Source organism: Pimephales promelas, chromosome 14 (genome assembly GCF_988280905.1).
Source record: "Pimephales promelas chromosome 14, fPimPro1.hap1.1, whole genome shotgun sequence".
Classification (NCBI taxonomy): domain Eukaryota; kingdom Metazoa; phylum Chordata; class Actinopteri; order Cypriniformes; family Leuciscidae; genus Pimephales; species Pimephales promelas.
The window spans coordinates 33,234,801-33,258,308 of record NC_142782.1 but is presented as its reverse complement, the minus strand read 5'-3'; the positions used below and the strand labels follow the sequence as shown (position 1 = coordinate 33,258,308).

Genomic DNA, 23,508 nt, shown 5'->3' with positions numbered 1-23,508 from the left:
TGCGTCTCTTTCACCTGCTTGTGGTTAAATCAAAATAGATTTTATTGTTGATTCCGCAAGTTTAATATAGATTATAGGCCAAAAGTCGAATGAACGAGTACTTATGTCCTTTCGATTTCTTACAGGTTAGGCCGTTGTTGGCCGGAACACGCTAGCATTCTGCTATTGTGTGATGTCATCACAGTTTTGAACGGATTTTTAGAGCAGATAAGTGAACTTAAAAATGCAAGTGTATTTTCTTAGCCCTCCCTTTTGAATGCAACTTTCAAATTACTTGACAAAAAAATTACATCTTGAGAAAAGTGGATTTCTGGGGGTGAAACCCCATTGACTCCCATTCATTCTGCACTCGACCACGAGCGCCCCCGCATGGACAGAGACGCGTTACTGCAGCCAGTCCAGAAACCGGAAGTAACCAGCCAGTGCCAATTCTCTTCAATTAGACATTCTCTACTAGAAAGGGAATAAAGTAGTCATGTGACATCAGTAGGTTAGTTACAATGTTTTGAAGCATCGAAAATACATTTTGGTCCAAAAATAACAAAAACTACGACTTTATTCAGCATTATATTGTGTATCCGCGTTCAGTGCTTTATTCCCTTTCTGGACAAGGACAGTATACCGTACACACATTTCCAATGGAGGGACAGAAACTTTGTTCTGAAGATGAACGGGCTTGGAACGACACGAGGGCGAGTCATTAATGACATAATTTTCATTTTTGGGTGAACTATCCCTTTAAGAGGTCTGCGTTGTAGGCTATATGAAATAATGTAATAGTATTTAAGTTCTATTATATTTTACATATATGTGCAAAGTATTTTGTGAAGTACAGCAGTATCCCATAATGCAATGCACCCGACCAAAAGTGCTAATCTGGAGAGATTTTGAACCCATGTTGAACCCGAGTTTAGGTTGGGTATTTGACTAACTTTAAACCTTTAGCTAAGGTCAGAGAAGTTCAATTTTGGATGAGAGTAATTGTGTGCCGAGTCACCATGTTTCATAGAAGCAACAGATGCTCCGACAAATCAAACACGTAGCTTAAGATGAAATCACAGAAACTATTCCAATGAACACAAAGAAATGAAACAGGATAATATGGACACGTGTTTTCAGTCGCCACGGTGATTAAGTGTCTTACTTTTCCGCCTTTTCCTTGTCGTATTTACACCTCAGCTCCTGCAGCTCTGTTCGGGCCGAGGTCAGCGCTGTAAGACAGAGACACGGGTGCAATTACTGACCTCTGACCTCATATCAAGCCTCGGATGACCTCAGTGTTTGAGACGGATCTTACATGACTGAAGCGCTTTGATCCGGTCCTCAGCCTGGCCGAGTCTGACAGGCAGTGAAATGTCTGATTCATGTTCCTCCCTGTGGAAACGGAGAGACGTCGCAGAGATCAGAACAGGAAGTGACTGAAACCCCCGCTGAGAAATTAGGAAGCCGCTTGAATGGATCTCTGGAAACCAACAGCTGCTTTCATGTAAACATCTTATTCGCCGTTGGATTACAGTAGCATACTGCTCATTGTTTTTACTGTTTTTTGGCATATTCTGTTTTATAAGGGTTTTATTTGGTTATTTATTATGTTTTATTGTATGATGTTTTCTGTATCTGTACAGCACTGTTTGTAAATGTGCTATATAAATACAGTAAACTTGACCTTGACCTTGCTCATACTCAGGGTGCGATTTGCCGGGGGGATGTGTGGGATTTACCCCTTTCTGGTCAATGTGTCCCTGCCTCTGCTTACAGTTTTTCTCAATTGTTTACACACATTTTCTGGTACTTGAGACACAATGACCACAACATGTAAGTCATTCACCAACCCCCTGAACCAATTCTGCTGAACTACAAGCACAATTCCTGCTTTACACTCAAATCGCACTTCTAAAACACACTCTTTTCAAAACACTACACACAAATTCTCTGCATTTGGCACAATTTTCATGGAGAAAATCTCTTGTTTTCACGAGGAACACACTGCCATTCAGAAATGCACACTGACTCGTCACATGGGCAAACACCCGTCACACAGTTTTACAATTAGCAATCAGAGCTTTAGCATAAAATACTAAAACCGAAGAGAGGATGCAGCATATATATATATATATTTTTTTTACTGTAACAGCATAAACATTTTTTTCTGTTGTTTTGTATGTAGATCAGTGTATGTGCAACTTTGTGTTGGTTGGGGTGTATGAAATGTGTGATCTATCTCCCATTGTTTTTGTGGGAAGAATAAAATATATTTGTTACCATGTATTTGTGTGTTCTGTGTATATAAAAACAATATTCTCAAATATTTTACAACACACTTATGTATGTAATGTCTGTAGTAAGTGTAACACTGAACAAAAAAGGCCCAATAAGTCATTATGATGAATGGAGAAGAAGTGTTTTCCATTGATTATAGTGTTTTACATTGAGCACATCAGTGTTCAACTGGTTCTTATAATTTGATGGTTTGTGTGTGTCATTTGAAAACAAAATAACATTTTGAGAATATATAACATTGTTTTGAATGTAAAGTTTCATTTTGCACTAGAATTGAGGGGTTTTGCCGATTGTGTGTGTGTCATACTTGCAGGAAATGTGTGTAAACAATCGAGAAAAACTGTAATTATTTTTATCAAAGTGATCAGTGCTACTACACTAGTGGCGAGACGAATCAACAAAACTTCCAGTGTGTTACATACCCTTCCGGCGGGTCCTGGTGGTTTTGGAGCGGGGCGTTCTGTGTGCTGTGTGGTGTCATCATGGGCCGCTGAGTCGACGCCTCCCCCGTCTCCACGGTTACAGGCCCCTCCTCTGTGTGATATAAACACATTTATTTAAATGTTGTAACATTGTAACTAGCCCATTCTCTTTGGAATAACAAGTGCAATCAAACAGTGTTAAGAATATTTTAAAACATTACATAAGTGTTTTTTTTTAATATAAATTAAGATTTCAATTCAGCAAGGATGCATTAAATTGATCACAAGTGAAATTAAACACATTAATAATGTTACAAAAGACTTCTATTTCAAATGAATGCTGTTTATTAACTCTTAAAAAATGTATTATTATGCTTCCCACAAAAATATGAAGCAGCAGAAATGTTTTTTGAGCAGCAAATCATCATATTAGAGTGATTTCTGAAGGATCATGTGACACTGAAGACTGGAGTAATGATGCTGAAAATTCAGCTTTGATCACAGGAATAAATTACACTTTAAAATATATTCACATAGAAAACAGTCACGATCATGTTAGTTTGGACTCGTCATCGTCTGCCTTCGTCACTCATTTGTTGTTCATCTGTGCACATCATTATCATGGGGACGGACTCAAAAATAATTCAACAATCAATTCCTAAATCATGAATTGGTTAAAGTTTGAAGTTACATCAGAAATCTATCAAAAGCCCCCAGTTAGAGATCAGGCAAATGTCTGCGAAAGTGTTATATTTTACAGTGTGTTTGTGTGTGTGAGAGAGAAAGAGAGTGTGAGTGTGTGTGTGTGAGTGTGTGTGTGTATGTGTGTGTGTGTGTGCATGTGTCTGTGTATGTATGGTGGTGTGAGTGAGTCAGTGAGTGAGTGAGTGTGTGTGTGTGCGTGCGGGTGTGTGTATGTGTGTGTGTAGACTCTGACCTGCTTTGTCAAGGCACTCCAGGTGTCTCCTCCAGTTCTCAGAGGTTTCTGTGACCAGAGCATCACCTTCAGGGACCGGACGCTGTAGATCTGCCAGTCGCTCCTGTGTGGCTTCCAGCAGCGGAGCCGGATCTGTACGAACACACACACACACACACACACACACACACACACACACACACACACACACACACACACACACACACACAAAGAGACATAAAGCTAAATAAGTGTGCGGTTACCTGTGCAAAAACAGCTGTCAATAGCGTAGCGATTCACATAGCACCGCTCACACTGAAGTCACTATAAAAGCAAAACAGCTTTCTGTTGGTCGACGTGAATGTGCATGACCAACTTTAACATCATCACAATCTGAGGGAAATATTAAACCCTCTAGTAAAACTCCGGATCCTGTGGACTCATGGGATCATTCCCATTTAAAACATCAGTAACACTTTACAATAAGGTCCCTTTAAGGAGTAGTTCACTAGTTTCAAAAAAAAAATTTTTTTGCTGATAATTTACTCACCCCCATGTCATCCAAGATGTCCATGTCTTTCTTTCTTCAGTCGAAAAGAAATTAAGGTTTTTGATGAAATTTTTCTCCTTATAATGGACTTCAATGGGGTCCAAACGGTTCAAGGTCCAAATGAGAGTTAAATGAGAGTATTAAAGGGCTTTAAACAACACCAGGCGTTGAATAAGGGTCTTATCTAGCGAAATGAGTGGTCATTTAAAAAATAAAATAAAAAAGTTTAAGTTTTATAAGCACAAATGCTCACCTTGCGAATCTTTTTTTGAGTCATTTGGTTAATTCATCGAACGAAATGACTCGAAAAAAGATTGATACCCATTGAAGTCCATTATATGGAGAAAAATCCTGGAATGTTTTCATCAAAAACCTTAATTGCTTTACGACTGAAGAAAGAAAGACATGGACATCTTGGATGAGTAAATTATCAGCAAAAGTTTTTTTTTTCTTTTTTTTTTAAGTGAACTACTCCTTTAAATTTACATTATTAAATGCATTAACTAACAATGAGCACTACATTTGCTTAATATTAACATGCATTTTTTTTTTTAAATAATGCATTAGTAAATCTAACTAAGATTACATGCTTTAGAAGCATCGCTCATGGTTAACTAAAGTAGTTAACGGGTCCTTATTGTCGAGCGTTCCCAAAAAAAAATCCCACATCAGACATCAAGCCTAAAAAGCACCAACCTCAGCTGCTTAACTCGCTCCCAAATACTTATCTAGACAAATCCAACAAAGTAGAAGAGGATAAAAAGTCACCCGAAAAAGAAATAGCATATATATGTGTATAAAAAAAGGTGAGATTCTTTAGCACAACAGAGGAGCTGTTTTGCAATGCATGTGTCTCAGTGAGGGGCCCATGGGGCCAACTAGGAGGCTGTTTCTGCGCTAACAAGTCTCCTCTGGATCATTTGATCATTTAAATTATTATGCCAGGAATCCTCAGGAGGCGACTCGGCTCTCCACATCACAGGGCTGTTTTTAATCTTCCGTCTTCCCTTTCTTCCCCTGAAAAAGTTCAGCTCTGCGCGGCTCAGAGAGGAGTCGTGCTCCTGTTGTGTACCTGGCAAAGGAGGTGACTCCCCGAACCGAGGAGGCTCATGGGAGCGGGCTGGCACGGGGAGGGGGGATACAAGTCTTTCAACAACCAAAAGAAGAGGGAAATCGCTTCTTTTTCCTCCACGACCCGTGACGGCTTTCATCCCGCGCGACAGGGGTCCTGATCCGCTCACTTTCCCCGACGCTCAACCGGAGCTGCGAAACATCCCTGGAAATGCGCGGACAGAAGACGTTTCCTCCGACCGAATCGGGGTCAGACGTGGAGGCCGCGAGGGCGTATTTAATAACTCGGCATGCGAGACTTTATAAATGCAGAGCGCATGCACGTGTGCGCTTTGTTACAAAAGCACGGTGGATATTGCGTCAGTCACTCGGGACACTGCTTTTAAGAGTAGTATAACTCCTTTTACACAAAGACAACGGATTAAATCAGTGCGCTCTATCGCTTTCTTTTAAGTTCTAATGATCAAACCCTTCAGGCTTTATTCTCAAACGCAACCAGAGATTCTCCTCAATCAGAGAAACTTGACGCATTTGTGAGACGGCAGAAATCGCATTATGGAAGCCGCTGAGATATTAAAGTGTGTGTTTGCGCATCTGAATGATGTCGGGATGCATCTGGATTAAAATGTACTGGGAAGTGATCAAACCGGAGACATATTGCATGTGGCTTCTGCTTAATTTCCAGGGAAAGACACCAATAACACAGTATCAGAAGGGATGTTTCTTTGCACACGTACCAAAGCAAAACATTTTATATTTTTTTTCCTGGCATGGTCCCATAGTATTTCAGTTGATATTCTAGGAAAGACCATGAAGTTCAGTACTAGTGAAAAAAATGAATTTCAGTACCATGGTAAGTTTCAAAATAACTTAGGATTACCATCTGATTTTTGGATGGTACTTTCGAAATTCATGGGCTACAACAGCAGAAGACCCCACCGGGTACCAGCAAAAAGAGGCTACAATTTGCAAGAGCTCATCAAAAAGACTGGAAAATGTTGCCTGGTCTGATAAGTCTCGATTTCTGTTGAGACATTCAGATGGTAGGGTCAGAATTGTATTGGATTGTGTTGGATCCATCATGCCTTGTTCCCACTGTGCAGGCTGGTGGTGGTGGTGGTGTAATGGTGTTGGGGATGTTTTCTTGGCACACTTTAGGCCCCTTAGTGCCAATTGGGCATCATTTAAAGGTAACACTTTATTTTAAGGGGTGTGCATAAGACTGACATGACACTGTCATAAACATGAAGGAGTCTTTATGAATGTTTCAGCTTTATGAATGTCATTCGGTAAATTATGACACTTTTAATGCAAAGCTGACATTGTTTAAAATGTCTTTGTTATGACAACTTGACAAAAGTTTAATCCAAGACAAAAATGTATTTTTTATGACAACTTGACATTAACCAAGAAATCATAACTAGTGTTCCACTTCACTTGAGGTAAGGGGAAATATTAATGACACTGTTGTTAAAGCATTTGACAGAGTAATAACCCTTAATGACATCTTTATAACTAGTACAATGTGTTCCACTTTACTTGAGGACAAGTAGAATATTAATAACACAGTTATAATTGTGTCATGACAACCAAAGTCAAAACCAACCACATATGGTATGTTAACACAAAGCTAAATAACTTCTTTAAGTTTGATAATTAGACCTGTTATGACATATTTGTGACAGGTTATGATTTCTTGGTTAATGTCAAGTTGTCATAACAAAGACATTTTAAACAACGTCAACTTTGCATTAAAAGTGTCGTCATTTACTGAATGACACTTAAAAGTCATAAACAAAATGTTTATGACAGTGTCATGTCAGTCTTATGCACACCCCTTCAAATAAAGTGTTACCCGTTTAAATGCCACGGCCTACCTGAGGATTGTTTCTGACCATGTCCATCCCTTTATGGCCACCATGTCCCCATTCTCTGATGGCTACTTCCAGCAGGATAATGCACCATGTCACAAAGCTCAAATCATTTCAAACTGGTTTCTTGAACATGACAATGAGTTCACTGTACTAAAATGACCAGATCTCAACACAATAGAGCATCTTTGGGATGTGGTGGAACGGGAGCTTCGTGCCCTGGATGTGGGCAATATGGGTCAACATTTCTAAAGAATGCTTTCAGCACCTTGTTGAATCAACGCCACGTATAATTTCAGTTCTGAAGGCGAAAGGGGTCAAACACAGTATTAGTGTGCTGTTCCTAATAATCCTTTAGGTGAGTGTACATCATAGCAGTACCATAGTAAATCCTGAAGTCCATGAATTTCAGTATCTTGGTATATTACCTTATAATGTACCATAAAATTACCATAAACCATCATTCTATCATGGTACAGGCAAAGCTTTTTTTTTGACATTTATGTACCATAGTATATATATGGTACTCCAAGGTCCTTAAAAAAATCATGCTTTTTTGACAACAGGTTATTATTGGAGTAAAAATGTAAATACCATAGTATTGCATATATAATACACCACCCAAAAATGAAGATTCTGATGCTCATCATTTACCAAAGGAAGTCAAAATAATTATGTACAGGATTAATTATGTATAATAATTATACAGAATGTCCAAGTAGCACACATAATTCAATTAATTGTGAATAATTTAACTTTTTTGGGAAATATATATTTCATCTTATACTCCACTAATTAGTAAATATGATGTCTATGGAGTTAACACTTTGGAAAAATCAGTTTTCGTCGCATGTTAATTTGTTTCCCCCCATACAATATGATGTCAGATCTGCAAGACTAAAATAACCATCATTCTGTCCAATTTGCTTTGTGCTGTAAAGTTTATTCATGTTGATTATGGCGGCTATTAGAGAGTGCCAAACATATCCTATCAAATCAGATGCAATCATCCCCTGATTAAATGCAGTGTTAATGGCAGGTAAAGGAGGACGAGTCTGGGTTTGGACATCACGGATCGTCGATTATCTTTAATGAATCTGTCCTTTAACCGTCCATGTACATACACTGCTCGCTTTCTCATTTCTCCATAACTTCATTACGCTTGATTGGATGTTTGCCTTCAGGTCATGTTAACTAATACCACCAACCCCCCTTATAGACTGTTGTAAATCATAACCACACACACAAAAAACCAAAACAATCAATTTCAACATGTGTATAAAACATTAATATGAGAATAAAGGGGTTGGGGAATGTTTCTGGTAGTATGTTATCCCACACATAACCACACTACTGGTGCTATTTCAGTTGTAACTCTACTTTATTGAATTGCCAGAAGTATTTATTTGGTGATGATGAAAACTGGAAACCACCTGCACAATAAGAGGTCACATGACGATGATGTAGCATATACTCTCCATCACTGCATGCTGCATAGACTATTTCCAAAAGAATTATTCAGTGCACAGCATGCTGTAAACACTAAGCTGAAAGTGAACAAGGCTTTTGTTCCTGGAGCTCAAACAGCATGGTTCTTGCACACCAATATCAGCTCGATTTATAGAGAATGCATGAAGTGATACAACAACTTAGTTTTTTTAGTTTGGAAAAAAAGCATCTGCCAGTTTGGAAAAAGTTTAGTTTAGAAAAAAAAGCATTTTTTTTCTTTTAATAAATAAACTAAAACTTTAATTCAGCAAGGATTTTAATAAAATTGACCAAAAGTGACAGGGAAGACTTTGATAATGTTTCAAAAGAGTTTTTGGTAACACTTTACAATAACGTTTCATTAGTTAGTCAACATGAACTGAGAATGAGCAATACTTCTACAGCATTGGTCCAAGTTAATGTTCAGCATTTACTAATATATTAGTAAAATTTAAAGTTGTATGTATTTTTTTAACATTAAAGGCACAATGTAAGATTTTTTTCACCACAAGAGGGCGCAGTTTCCAACAATAACACAGGCGTAGGTTGATGACGCAGTGATGAGGACTTGCTGTCAAGCTGATGGATCTAATAATGTTTATGGATGAGTGCAAACATTCATGTTTTTGAACATTACAGTGGTATGAAGCAGGTCGCAGTTGCTAAAGAGACAGATATCACACGCGAGTCCCGCGGATATAAAGGAATAAGGACATTTAATTCTACCGAACTACCCGCAAGTGCTGGATTACTCACACAGGTCAGTTTATTAGATGAATTAAACTTGTGAGGTAACACAGAGCTGCTTCACTTGGTCTAACGTTATAATACTAAACGACATTTGCGTGTTGAAAGTTATAATGTTCTACGTGTTTTCTATACAAAACTCTTGTACTCTTGATATTCAAGCACTTTTAAAAACAAGTACTTGATAAAATTTAGCGAGGTGTATCTGTACTTTTACTCAAGCAATAAAGCTGTGTACTCCGCCCGCCTCTATGACATTTTTTCCGAGCTTTTCGTCTTCTGCTTTCAACTCTAATTAAGATGCTTTTCATGAAAGTTCATCTTCCCTCATACCTGATAAAACGACAGCGTAAACTCTCCGCGCCTGATGCAACATCCCCCAACTGATGAGCCAACCCCATCCAACAAAAACCCCATCGATTCCTGTCCCGTGGCCTGCAGACGAGACGCCGTGCGCATCTGAAACTCACTTCAGTAGTGAGCAGGTGTGTCAGGGCGGTCTGTCTCGGCCCTGTCAGCGCTACACCGTCATTAGCAGCGGGGAGCGCGCGCATCTCTCTGGGCCCTCTGTAATTACGCTCTGACATAATTAACCCAGCAAGCCCATTAGCCTAGCGCCGACTGCAAAAAAAGCTTTGCTATAATTATTTGTTGTGTGCATGCTAATGAGACCAGCTGTGCGCCCATCGTACAACACGAACAAATTAATTTACAAGGCTGCGCTTTAAGGTTTTTTTTTTCCCCCCTTGTACCTCTCAAATACACACTCAAAAAGCGTCATCTCTTTTTTGGATATCAAGTGGATGCGCAAAGTTCAAAAACTGTCTCTTGTCAGACGAGCTTCTGGGGATGAACTCTAGTGTTTTCCAAAAATCAATTAGAAATACAAGTGAAAACAAACAGTGGAAATTTATTTTAAGTATATATTCAGAAATATATATATATATGTGTGTGTGTGTGTAGAGAGAGAGAGAGAGAGAGAGAAACTATTACACTAAACATCTGCAGACGGAGCATATTTGGATTTAAAACCCCATAAATTCCTCATGATACACTTTAGCCAGATTAATATGGATATAAAGAGAAGTTAGATGAGGATTACATTACAATAATACAAACTTAAAGGGATAGTTCACTTTGAAATTAATTTTTGGTGTGTTTTATCTTACCTCACGGGCATCCAAGATGTAGGTGTCTTTGTTTCCGCAGTAGTTTCAATTTTGATATTTTTAGGTCAAACCGTTCTTGTCTGTCAGTCATATAATGGAGGTCTATGGTCACCACCTCAAAGAGCATGCACAGAGAAGTCCAAATTAAACATGATTTAATGACTCGTAAATTTAAGTACACATTGATGGCCTAAGACACGAAACGAGCGGTTTGTGTGAGAAAACGAACAGTATTTATATCGTTTTTACCTCTTTTAACCACAGCCACAAAGCGCCCGTGCCCTCAGATCAGTTGGACGTGGCTGCAGAGGTAAAAACAATATAAATACTGTTCGTTTTCTCACACAAACCGCTCGTTTCGGGTCTTAGGCCATCAATGTGTACTTACATTTACGAGTCATTAAATCATGTTTAATTTGGACTTCTCTGTGCATGCTCTTTGAGGTGGTGACCATAGACCTCCATTATATGACTTACAGACAAGAACGTTTTGACCTAAAAACATCAAAATTGAAACTATATCTATCATCTATCTATCTATCTATCTATCTATCTATCTATCTATCTATCTATCTATCTATCTATCTATCTATCTATCTATCTATCTATCTGAAATCATTCAGTATACATCACACAATATCTCACAATAATATGAAATGTTCATCCGATACCATCAAAGTGACTTAACGTTTTTCTCTGTGTAAAACCGTGGGAACATTGTGACCTGATCTTAAATGTACCATGAAAAACACCATTGAAACTTAAATTCCTCTCATTTTAACATTCAACATTTCTTTGCCCTTCATACTCGAGAGGTAATAATAAATGCTTCTGCAAAAGCCTTGATGAAGAAAGTAATAACGTGGAGGGAGAACGAGGTAAAGAGAGAGATGCGTCTCTCTTCCTACGACTGCGTGCGCTGAAAGACAAACTTGCCTCTCAAAGCCTTTTTGTTTTAGTGGCGTTGTGAAGGACACAGTCGGACAAACATCAATAAGAATCAGCTGTGAAGTGCGCTTGAAAGCGGCGCAGAGGAGCAGCTGCGTGAGCCTCCGCAAGAGACGAGTGATCTCAATAAAAGATGAAGGATACAAACAAGAGGAAAGCCAACAGATCGGCTGAGAGAGGCCAAGCATTTGTGTTAACTCTGGAATATTAACTGAAGGCCACCAGGATGATTTCAGGAGACGCTGGTGACGTCTAGGTGCCACGAGAATCTGAGTCATTGCTTTATGAATAAATGTGGTGCGATTCAGATAAAGTCATATTCACAACCTGACAAAAAAAAGACACTTCAAATCGCTTCACTTTTCTGAATGTCATTGCATTAGAATTCAAGATTTCAAAGATGCATTTAGACAACATTTTGGCTTGACATCCTTGAAACAAGACTACCTCACAAAATTTACAGTTGTCTATAACATGCATTCTATATGAGTCGTTAGTTTAAATCTTTTCAGTGAATCAAAAGCAGTCTGAACGGATGAACCAAAAGATTTGCTTACTTGGGACTCGTGGTTCTCGATTTAACATCTCAGACTCACTGAACTGAAGACCACCTGGTGTTAATACATTTTATAATTGCTTAAATGCAAATTTTGGTTTGGCTTTAAAAGTCATTTCAAGAGTTGATCTTTGAATTGAACTGGGACACTTATATTACATTTTAATATAAAATGACACTTACAGTCATTTTGTGTTTTTTCTTGTTTTCCAAAGACATTGAAATATGACTAATTATGCTGTGAGGCTAATGAATTGCAATAAAAAATAAAAAAACATGTTCATAAAACTTGATCAAAAAAGTAAACAGCATTACAGTATATGTTGTAAACATAGCTATCTAACTGAATTTCTTTTGTTGAATCAGGTCTTTGAAACGAAAACTTCTAACTCATTATTTCCACTCATTATTACAAAAATGCCAATAGGCAGAGAAAAATGAGGTTAATTCAAAATATAATCTCTTAAAACAAATCCATCAGACATAATTTTGCTTGTTTTAAGGACGTTTAGAATTTTTTTTTATTACTGCAGTAAATTACACTTATATTTTGATATTTAATGCAAAGGCATTTGTATGGAAGCTTGTTTCCGCCACTGAATAAAAAAAATAAAAAAATAATTGCGACTTTTTATCTCACAATTGTGAGATATGAAGTCAGAATTGTGAGAAATAAAGTCACAATTGTGAGAAATAAATTCGCAATTGTGAGATATAAATTCGCAATTCTGAGAAATAGTCACAATTCTGAGAACTAAAGTCGCAATTCTGAGAAATAAAGTCGCAATTCAGAGAAATAAAGTCGCAATTCTGAGAAATAAAGTCGCAATTGTGAGAAATAAAGTCGCAATTGTGAGATATAAATTCGCAATTGTGAGAAATAAAGACGCAATTGTGAGAAATAAAGTCGCAATTCTGAGAAATAAAGTCGCAATTGTGAGAAATAAAGTCGCAATTGTAAGAAATAAAGTCGCAATTCTGAGAAATAAAGTCGCAATTGTGAGATATAAATTTGCAATTCTGATAAATAAAGTCACAATTCTGAGAAATAAAGTCGCAATTCTGAGAAATAAAGTCGCAATTGTGAGAAATAAAGTCGCAATTGTGAGATATAAATTTGCAATTCTGAGAAATAAAGACGCAATTGCAAGAAAAAAAGACAAAATTAAGACTTTTTATTTCACAATTCGGACTTTTTTCTCACAAGTTTACAGTGAGTTTACATCTCACAGTTCTGACTTTGTAACACATAATTGCGAGTTTATATCTCGAAATTCTGACATCTTTTCTCCGAATTGTGACATAGAAACTCGCAATTGCGACTTATCAGGCCAATTCTAAGGAAAAAAGAGAAACTTTTTTTCCCCTCAGAATAGTTCAGATCTCACAATTCTGACTTTATAACACGCAATTTCGACTTTATATCACGCAATTCTGACTTTATATCTCGCAATTCTGAGAAATAAAGTCAGAATTGCGAGATGTAAACTCGCAAATGTCAGAAAAAAGGCAGAATTGTGAGATAAAATGTCGCAATTACCTTTTTTATTTTTCATTAAGTGGCGGAAACAAGCTTCCATACATTTGTATACAGCCAAATACTTTGAGGCAACTGTATTCAGACCCATTTCCATACACACAAACTCTACAATTACTTCATATAATTTACCATTATTTCATCAGGCAAGGCACTTAAAAACTTCATTATTTCCATGACGGTCTGTCAAGAGGATACAGTGTACTGAAAGATGCTCTGAGACACGTGAAGCCTTATATATTCACCTTCTCAAACACACACACTTGTGTGTCTCCCGGTGGGCTCGTTCTCTATAGGGACTCATTGGCCGGGCAGCACTTTTATGAACATAATGCATTATTAAACATCTCAAACATCTCCTGGGCTTTGTGTTTATTACTGCTCTTACAAATCATCAGTACATAATCTCTAGCGGCCCACAGAGATCTCTCTCTCTTTCTCACAAACACACACACACACACGGATCTCTAGCGAAAAATACCCTGAAAGTGTCACATCTTCAACAATAAGACACCCAAAGTGTGAACTACTAATGAAACATGTGACACGGTCCCGGAGGACCTCAGGACCATAAACAACCAGAACACAATGTTTCTTTATTTTCTAGATGAAAAGGTGAGTCTAAGCATGTTATTTTTTAAGGGTACAAAACTACAGTATTTCATGTGAGTTTCACTTTCAGTCTGCAGGAAAATAATGAACTACACAAAATACTGTCACTCTTCCATGAAAACAGTGACATAAAGAGGCTTACAGATGCGTGAGGTGAAAAATACATCCCGCTGTTAGCGATTCAATACACACATGATGAATTACATCTCAAACTGTCATGAACCTTTGAATTCTTGAATGGTTAAAGCATTTACTGGCCATCGTGTCTTTCCAGATATGTATGACTTGAATTTTTTGAGCACAGAAGGAGAAGCTGATCAACGTTGAATGAAGATGCACACTGTAGGCTCCAAAAATGACCGAAACAACATTTAAAAGCAATATGATTCATGCACTCACATGCCAAGTTTGCAGATTTAAGTCATAATTCACTGATCCACAGATCTCAAATATCATGTTTTCATTCAAAATGCGCACATTAACACCACGTTTGACAATGATATAAGCAAATGCAACACAAAGGAATCAGACAATGTGATTTTAATTTTCAATACTCAAACGTATTTTCTATATTCATTTTATCGTGATTATTAAAAGAATCAAATAAACTGCACTGTAAAAAATTTGCTAAACTTTCTCACTCAGAAAATGCTAGTAAATTTACAAAGATTTGCCAAGTAAAAACCTAAACATATTCATAAGTAGCTTTAATTAGAAATCTTTAAGTTAAATTTACTTGGAATATGGAATTAAGTAAACTTTACAAAAAATATGTAATTTTAACTCAGCTAGTAAAAGGTTGATTAATATCGATTTCCTTTGCCTTTGTATTACATTTCATCAAAACAATAATCTTAAATTGTATTAATCATTTATGTGCTTTACTTAGATTATCTAAGTAATTTATATATACATAATGTCAGACATTAAGTCTCATGTGAATGCAAACACCTCAATACTTGGTAGACAATACACAATGGCGGTAAGATTTGATGGGTCGTTTTTGTGTTTGAATGTGTCATTTTGAGCAAAAAATGTACTCGAAATGTCACAAAATGGCTATTTACTAATACTGACAACAAAAAACAACGATAAAACAGTGTAAATACAGCTGGAAACCAGTGAAAAATGAGCCTCATTAATTATTCAAGGTCCAGTGCATGATGGGAACCCCAGTATCAGAAAAGTTGAGTAATTTTTACTTAATTTTATTGAGTTGATATTTACACTTTCATTTCTACTGGCTTGAATTAAGTACTGATATGGAATTTACTTAGTTTTTTAAATTCTTGTCTGAACTAACTTTTTCAAGTAAATTACATTGGGTTTTTTCACTAGTATTTACTTCACCAAAAAATCATTTTTTACAGTGTGTTTTGGTCTGTTCGTCAAACAACCATCAAATGACTCCAGAAAATGTGGAATATAATGCAAGATTCCTATGAACTACTTTTATAACAATTTAATGGTGCATTTTTAGCCTGAAAGTATGCAAAACGAAAGTTAAAGCCCAAATTTAAGCCGCTGATTCACAGCTCTCAAATGTAATATTTTCATTCAGAATGGGGACATAAACCATATGCTTGACATCAGTGATGCCAAATGCCATATTAAACCCCAATGATTTGAGCGCTAGCCTACAGAGGAAGATTACCAGTGAATAATGTCTTAAACTTGTGTGTTCCTCAAACAAAGCATCAAATGACTTCAGCGCAAGAGTCCAATGAACTACTTTTAAAACAGCTTTTTTTTTTGTCCAATTTGTAGCCTGTACACTCAAAAAAAATGCTGGGTTGTTTTAACCCAATTTTGGGTCAAATATGGACAAACCCGAAATGTTGGGTTAAAAATGTAATGTAAAAATTTAACCCAACGGCTGGGTTAGTCCATATTTGACCCAAAGTTGGGTTAAAACAACCCAGCATTTTTTAGAGTGCACTCAAAAAAAATGCTGGGCTGTTTTAACCCAGTTTTGGGTCAAATATGGACACACTCAAACATTGGGTTAAAAAAAATGTCATTTAAAAATGTATCCCAATAGCTGGGTTAAAAACCATATTTGACCCAAAATTGGGTTAAAATTGGGTTAAAACAACCCAGCATTTTTTAGAGTGGTCTGGATGGTTACTTTCAAAGCGTTTATGAACACTGTGAAGTCAGCCTTCCAGGTTTAAAGATGAGTAAATAAGGCTGAAGTGTGGCGCAGTACCGCTGGTCACCACTAGCCCGCGCAATAGCACTAGCATTCATTAGAGAAAGCGGCAGGGTCTTTCATGACAAAGAGCCGGCTAAAGTTGGGTCCTCTCAAACCCAGAGCTTGTTTTGGTCTACACGCAGAGATTTCCTGAAGATCCAGGGCTCTCGACTGACATGAAAAGAGCAAGACTCTGCCTCAGGGGAATCGGTGGAGGGAGAGGTGTGGAGGGGGACACAGGGGGATTATGGGTAGAAAAACACAGGCAGAGGTAGAGCGCGCACCCGCGGCGCATGTCTTACGGCGACGCCCCTGGCAACAGCCTCTCCAGGTGAGACGGATTCAGAGACGCCTTTGAGTGACAGTACATGCACACGCTCCTCTGGAGGGACTAACTTTGACTTTACCCGCTTTTCCTCCCGTAAGCTGATGCAGAAACGGAAAGCATCCATATGACCGCGGGGCATGAATACGACGGCGCTAAAAACACATAACCGAGAGGTGTGTTATTTACGGCGTGGAAGGCTCAGATGATTGTTCTTGCAGGGGATTCGGATGGGGAACGTGTAACAGATGGCCTGTTAACAACATCAGGTGAGCCGCGAGCCTCCCAGAAGAACTACCTGAGAACGCAGAGACGCTCCGAGTCGGACGCTTTTAGAAACCAGACAACAGACCTTCCCTTAAGAGCCGCGCGGTGCAAAACTCAAGAGCTGCCAGATCTGAAATAAAATGTTTAACTTTGTTATTGAGAAAAAAACCCATGTTATTTTGGTGAACGCACACACACACACACACACACACAATGTCTCCCCGGAACATGTTTCTTTAACTGCAAGCGCTTTTATGTCCTGAAGGTTGATTTTTATTAACACTAACAGGAATAAATAAATTTGTTGTGTGAATTTTACTATCATTTTATTTTTAAAGCTGCAATCCGTAACTTTTTTGGGTTAAAAATGATCTGAAATAAATCTGAACAAATGCATAACCAGCCCAGTGCTCAAGACTATCTGCTTGCCATAGCTCGATTCAAAGCGGGTAAGCTTGTAATAATGTTTTTTGTATAATTTACACGATTCTGAATGCCAGTATCCACACTGCGCGGTGACTGACAGACCAACCCGATCTCACGGGAATTCGTACGAATTTTACGAGGTGGCTAATTCGTAACAATTCGTACGACCTCACTCGTACAAATTTGTACGATTTAGCTAAATCGTACATATTTTACAAATTAGCCAATTCGTATGAATTCGTACGAATGACCTACCCCTGACCCCGCCCCTAAACATAACCATCACGTGGGTTTATACAAATCGTACAAATTTGTACGAGTGAGGTCGTATGAATTAGTACGAATTAGCCACTTTTGAATCACTCGGACGAATTGGTCGTGACATTGTGTTCATCCACGCTGTGCCGTGCCGAGGGACAACTCACGTAAAGTTGATAATTCCGCGAATGACTGCAATTGCAGATTTCGAACAGAGATGGCGACAAAGAGGAAATACTGAAATGTCACACACACAAACACGCTCATTCTTGTGCTATCTATCTTTATGAAGACATTCATTGACTGCAATCTCTAACTCCTTACCCTAACCCATCACAACTAAAAGCCTAACTTGAACCCTGACCCTAATTATAACCTGATCCCTAAAACCAAGTCTTGACCCTCAAACAGGCCTTTAAAGGCTCTCAGAAACTGAGGAACAACAAAAATGTCCTGACTTTACTCTCTTTGTCCTCACTCCGATGGTCTAAAACTCAAACCGGTCCCCAAAAATATAGTTGTACAGACATACACACAATAGCACGCATATATATATATGTGTGTGTGTGTGTTTCTTCAACTTCAAGCACTTTTATGCCCTGAAAGTTTATCATTTGAATGCCACTGCCATTAATTTTAATACTCAAATGTATTTTACACACTGATTTTAATTTTTTAACTTTAGCCGTGATACATTCTCAATCTTAACACATGGAAATTCACCACACAAATATTATTTTATGGTCAAATAATGAAATTAACTGTAGAAAGTATAAAAAATATGTATTTATATCATTTTTAACACAATAAAAGCTGAAAAAGTTCTGCAACCAACAATACTAACCCTAATTGTGTTTTATCAGACGTAGACTGAAAATAATTCGAGAAATATCAAGGTACATCACTTTAATTATCATATTTAGTTTATCGGAATATTTAAATTACAACAGAATGTTTTATTGTGCATCATTTCCAATTAGGTTGTAATTTGGTCATAAAATGCAAAACTTAAAATATTTAATTGTGCATATTCAGGATACATAAAAATATTAAGAAAAAAAGAAAAAAAAAAGAGTTGGACACAAATGTTTAAAATGTTATTTCCACCACTAATGATGGAATGATGCAAATAAAAATAAAATAATAATTGATGTCGCACATTACAGTAGTAGTCGACAAATGAAATAAACTAGTGAAAGTGCAAGTTTATTTTCTAAACATCCACAGGGCCAAAAGTGCTAGAGTTGGAGAAACACTCACATCTGTTTTACAATTATTTTTTCATAATTATCCACAGCTGAACAATCAGGGATTCAATAATTGCTGATGAAACAGTAAAACAGAGCAAAACATAAGAACGTGGAAACGGGGAGCCATCATCACGTTGATATCAGACAGAAAGAGAGAAACACGGAGCGATTAGCATGTAGACCGTAAAGGACGCATCAGCATTTTCCCTTCGCCTCCTCCTGCAGTGAAAACACAAACTCAACTCTTTGTAGATAAACAGACGAGCAGCATGTTTTGTGTTAACTTTATCAATACCTTACAAGCGGGTCGCAGGACTCTAACGCTTTATAGACAGCGGTCAGATATGAGTTTATCTGAAGAGAACCTCACGGAGAGAATCATAATACCGATGAATAAATATTACAGGGACAGTAACATAAGCCGCCTATAGAATCATGATTAAGACATAATCACATAAAACGGGTTTGAGTTAGTTCACTTTTGAAAAAAACGTTTGCTGATAATTTACTCGCCCCCATGTCATCCAAGATGTCCACGTCTTTCTTTTTTCAATCGAAAAGAAATTAAGGTTTTTGATGAAAACATTCCAGCATTTTTCTCCGTATAATGGACTTCAATGGGAACCAAACGGTTCAAGGTGCATATGATGACGCAAAAGTGTGTGAAATTCAATGTAGTATTCACTCCAGGCGGCTAGGTGGCGATGTGAAGCACTGCCACACAACAACACCAAGTCCGCGCACCTGCGGACAACCTTCACTGTCAAGCAGACTTTTGCGTTTTTACCCTTTACACGGGAACGCGTCGGTGGAGAGTTTTTAAGATTTCCACTCAGGAGGATGGTTTCACTTTTTCGCGTTTTTAAAGGATTAGTTCACTTTTGAAAAACTTTTGCTGATAATTTACTCACCCCCATGTCATCCAAGATGTCCATGTCTTTCTTTCTTCAGTCGAAAAGAAATTAAGGTTTTTGATGAAAACATTCCAGGATTTTTCTAGATATAATGGACTTCAATGGGGTCCAAACGGTCCAAAAGACAGTTAATAACTGTTTCAAATGCAGCTTCAAATGTCTTTAAACGACACCAAACGATGAATAAGGGTCTTATCATGCGAAACGATCGGTTATTTCAAAACTTATTCCAAAATTGTAACTTTTCTAAGGACAAATGCTAGCCTTGCTCTATTCTGTGAGGCGCCTTTGTCACGTAATACGTAATTACGTTCAAAAGGTCACGGGCGACGTAGCCGGAAGTACAGAATCAAAATCGCCCGACATCGTTGTTTTACCTTTTAATTCCTTTTTTTGTAAACGCCGTTTGAGTTAGTTTTCACGTTCAACCTATGCGTTCAACTTGTAAACACTGATTCTGTACTTCCGGCTACGTCGCCCACGACCTTTTGAACGTAATTACGTATTACGTGACGTTACAAACGCGCCTCACAGAACAGAGCAAGGCTAGCATTTGTCCTTAGAAAAGTTACATTTTTGGAATAAGTTTTGAAATAACCGATCGTTTCGCATGATAAGACCCTTATTCATCGTCTGGTGTCGTTTAAAGACATTTGAAGTCTTTTTCCCAGTCTGGTTCCCATTGAAGTCCATTATATGGAGAAAAATCCTGGAATGTTTTCATCAAAAACCTTAATTTCTTTTCGACTGAGGAAAGAAAGACATGGACATCTTGGATGACATGGGGGTGAGTAAATTATCAGCAAAAGTTTTTTCAAAAGTGAATTACTCCTTTAAGCCCCAAAAACGCCGTCGCCGTGTAAACGAAAAGCACATCCGATACAATATTTTGACGTTTTCACCCGCGAGCGTTGTCGTGTAAACAGGGCTTCAGACTCAGCCAAATGCATGAACGCTCTTCTTCATGAGCATTTGAGTATGCGGTTAATAACTAGCCTAGAGCGCCATCTGCTGTTAAAAACGAAGCTCAGAATCGATTCGAGAGAGAAGTACGATGCATTCGGAAATCGCGATGCATCAATTTATTGTCCGAGCCCTAATGTAAACCCTTTGAAACAGGTTTTTATAATTGTTGATTTGTGGCATTTTTGCTATACAAGTGAAGACAGATTGTGTTTGTGCGCTGATTATGAACACACACATGTTGGATCAACAATCCACAAGCATGTTGGTGTTTCTGGAAGCTGAGCTAGTTTACTGTCCTTTATGCACCTGGAACGGTTCATTCCCCGGGATGTGACCTTGCTCAAAGCCAGAGGAAGGAACAGATTAATAGGTTGCTGTAGACAACAGGCTCACCCTCACAGATGGCAAGATCCGTCAGAGGTCGATACAGATGAAAACGTAGCTCTTCACAGGGAGGTCAAGTACCGGGTTACGCTCGCATCACATGAGACCGATGACATCTGATGGCCACGGCTTTTGGGGGGAAACTTTGGCCACGTTTAACCACAGTCACCCTTGGTTGCAAGCAAATCAGAACGAGTTTTTGTGCAAAAAAAAAAATAATAATAATAAATGCCTCAGACGAGGTCAAATGGAGTTATTCACTGGGACTGGAAACAAAGATGGCCGTTTATAACGCTCTACATACCGTAGGCAGCAACTCCAAACAGCACTGCTTGCATAAAACAATTTCAATCGCACATATCAACGCTGCAATACTTTAATAAGCATATGCTGCACGCACAAATAGTGGTTACAATTACACTGTAGCCCTCAAACCGTATATAACCGTATATATACGGTTATATATGGTTATACGGTTATTTAACCGTATATATACGGTTAAATACTTTAGCCCTCAAACCCTCAAACCGTTCACTATATAGCCCTTAATCCTGTAATTAAGCACAGAGGACTCCTAATTTTTATTTATTATAAATGTTATATCACTGTCTTCGATAAAGTTTTGTATATCCATTTATGGTGTTTTATTTTTATTTTGGGGGTATTTTTAAATTTATTTACTTCAAAAAGTACCATATTTTCTGTGTAAATTATGCTTATTTTTATGTTTTATTTTTTTTTTAATTTTTTAACTACATAAAAATATCATTCCAATAAGTTCTTAGAGCTAAAACTGAAGATGAAGTGACTTTGCTGTCTTATTTTGGCTTATTTTCGAATGCTCTAAATTACAGTTTTTCCCATTCATTTCTATGGGTGCCCATTTTTGACCCAAATACAAGATTAAGGAGGTTTTTTTCACCCACTTAACATTGTAGAATTGAGTCAAAAATAAATTGGGTGTGTTCAGGAGGCAAACTTAGGAAAAGTAGCCAAGTCTTGTAGCGCTCAGATCAAGGGAAGTATTTTTAAAAAATAAATCAAAACTATTTTGTCCACATTTGTCTAGAATACGGTTTTAGGGTTAAATCACACATGATAATAGAGTTGCCATAATAATAGTATTAAGTTTAGTAACTATCTCTGGTCAAACTATTTAAAAATGGCGGGGGTATTTTGGATAATCCATCTGGTGCGTGCAATGATGACGCAGTGAATGGTGACGATTCTCTCTGACCAATCAGCAGTCGACATTGTTTTAGTATCGCCTTAGCTAGCTCAGAAAAAAGTACCTGAAAGGAGGTACAGGTACAACTTTTACACAGTGGAAAACCAAGCAAAGGCGAGCCGAGTCTAGGTAGGACAGGGAAGGTTTGAGATCAGAGTTTATCTCTCCAGAAGAAGCTTCCATTCCCCCATGACCGTGTAGAGAGTGGCATCAAGCCTTCTGTGATCTCTGATAGGACGGTCTAGCGTCAGGCCCCTGTCCTCTTTCTCCCGTCTCTGTGTGTCTCTTTCTCTCTTATCGTCTCTCCCCTGCTTCACACTCCTCATCAATCCCACATTTCACATCCAACTGAGCTCTGATTGGCCCACTGCAGTCATCAGAACCTGAAACCATATGGACCCACCCGACCCCAAACCACTCCAACAAGCAGCCACTTTCTACACGTTCATCATATTACTTTTACTTACATGATCATTTTCTAACAGTTTGTGCTACTGTATCTTTAAGACGTGCATATCAATAGGACCTCATTAGAGCAAACCAAGTTACTGAATAGGTGTTTATATGTCAGTCATATGTTAATGAGCTCATGTGCACTTTAATACAGTGGACTAAGTGACTAAATCAGTGTTGTTATTGTTAACTAATGATATTAGTTTGTTAATTAAAATAAAGCTGAGAAAATATAAATATGAGGAAAAAAAACAAAACAATGTCAACATTTGTGACTGTACCTTTAAGATGTCCATATCTAAGAATTTTTTGTTTATTGGAGTAAAGCTGAAATAAAATAAAATGTAAATATTTCATATAAATCTTATACTATATCTTTCATGAAAGTTACAAATGTTTCTTGCCAACTAACTGAAATGAAAGAAGTTTAAGTTGACGAATGAAAGTAAAACTCAAATAAAATTAAGTTAAAGCTAAATAGAAATATTAAAAAAAAAACGTGATAAAATTAGGGCTGTCAAACGATTAATCTAGATTAATCGCATCCAAAATAAAAGTTTGTGTTTACATAATATACAGTATGTGGGTGCACTGTGTATAATTATTTAATATATATATATATATATATATATATATATATATATAAATACACACACATGCATTTATATTTAAGACA

At 37.6% G+C, this 23,508-nt stretch overlaps 1 protein-coding gene across 2 annotated transcripts in view; it reads right to left on the bottom strand.

Moving 5' to 3' along the window:
* Positions 1–23,508, bottom strand: part of cux2b (cut like homeobox 2b) — a 185,762-nt gene that overhangs the window by 23,701 nt on the left and 138,553 nt on the right. For both annotated transcript variants that reach the window (XM_089119879.1, XM_089119878.1), the window contains exons 5-8: positions 3,640–3,771; positions 2,703–2,814; positions 1,298–1,374; positions 1,145–1,211 (exon numbers count right to left, since the gene is read on the bottom strand). In XM_089119879.1, coding sequence (XP_088976005.1) covers positions 1,145–1,211; positions 1,298–1,374; positions 2,703–2,814; positions 3,640–3,771 — 388 coding nt within the window. The remainder of the gene's footprint in view (positions 1–1,144; positions 1,212–1,297; positions 1,375–2,702; positions 2,815–3,639; positions 3,772–23,508) is intronic.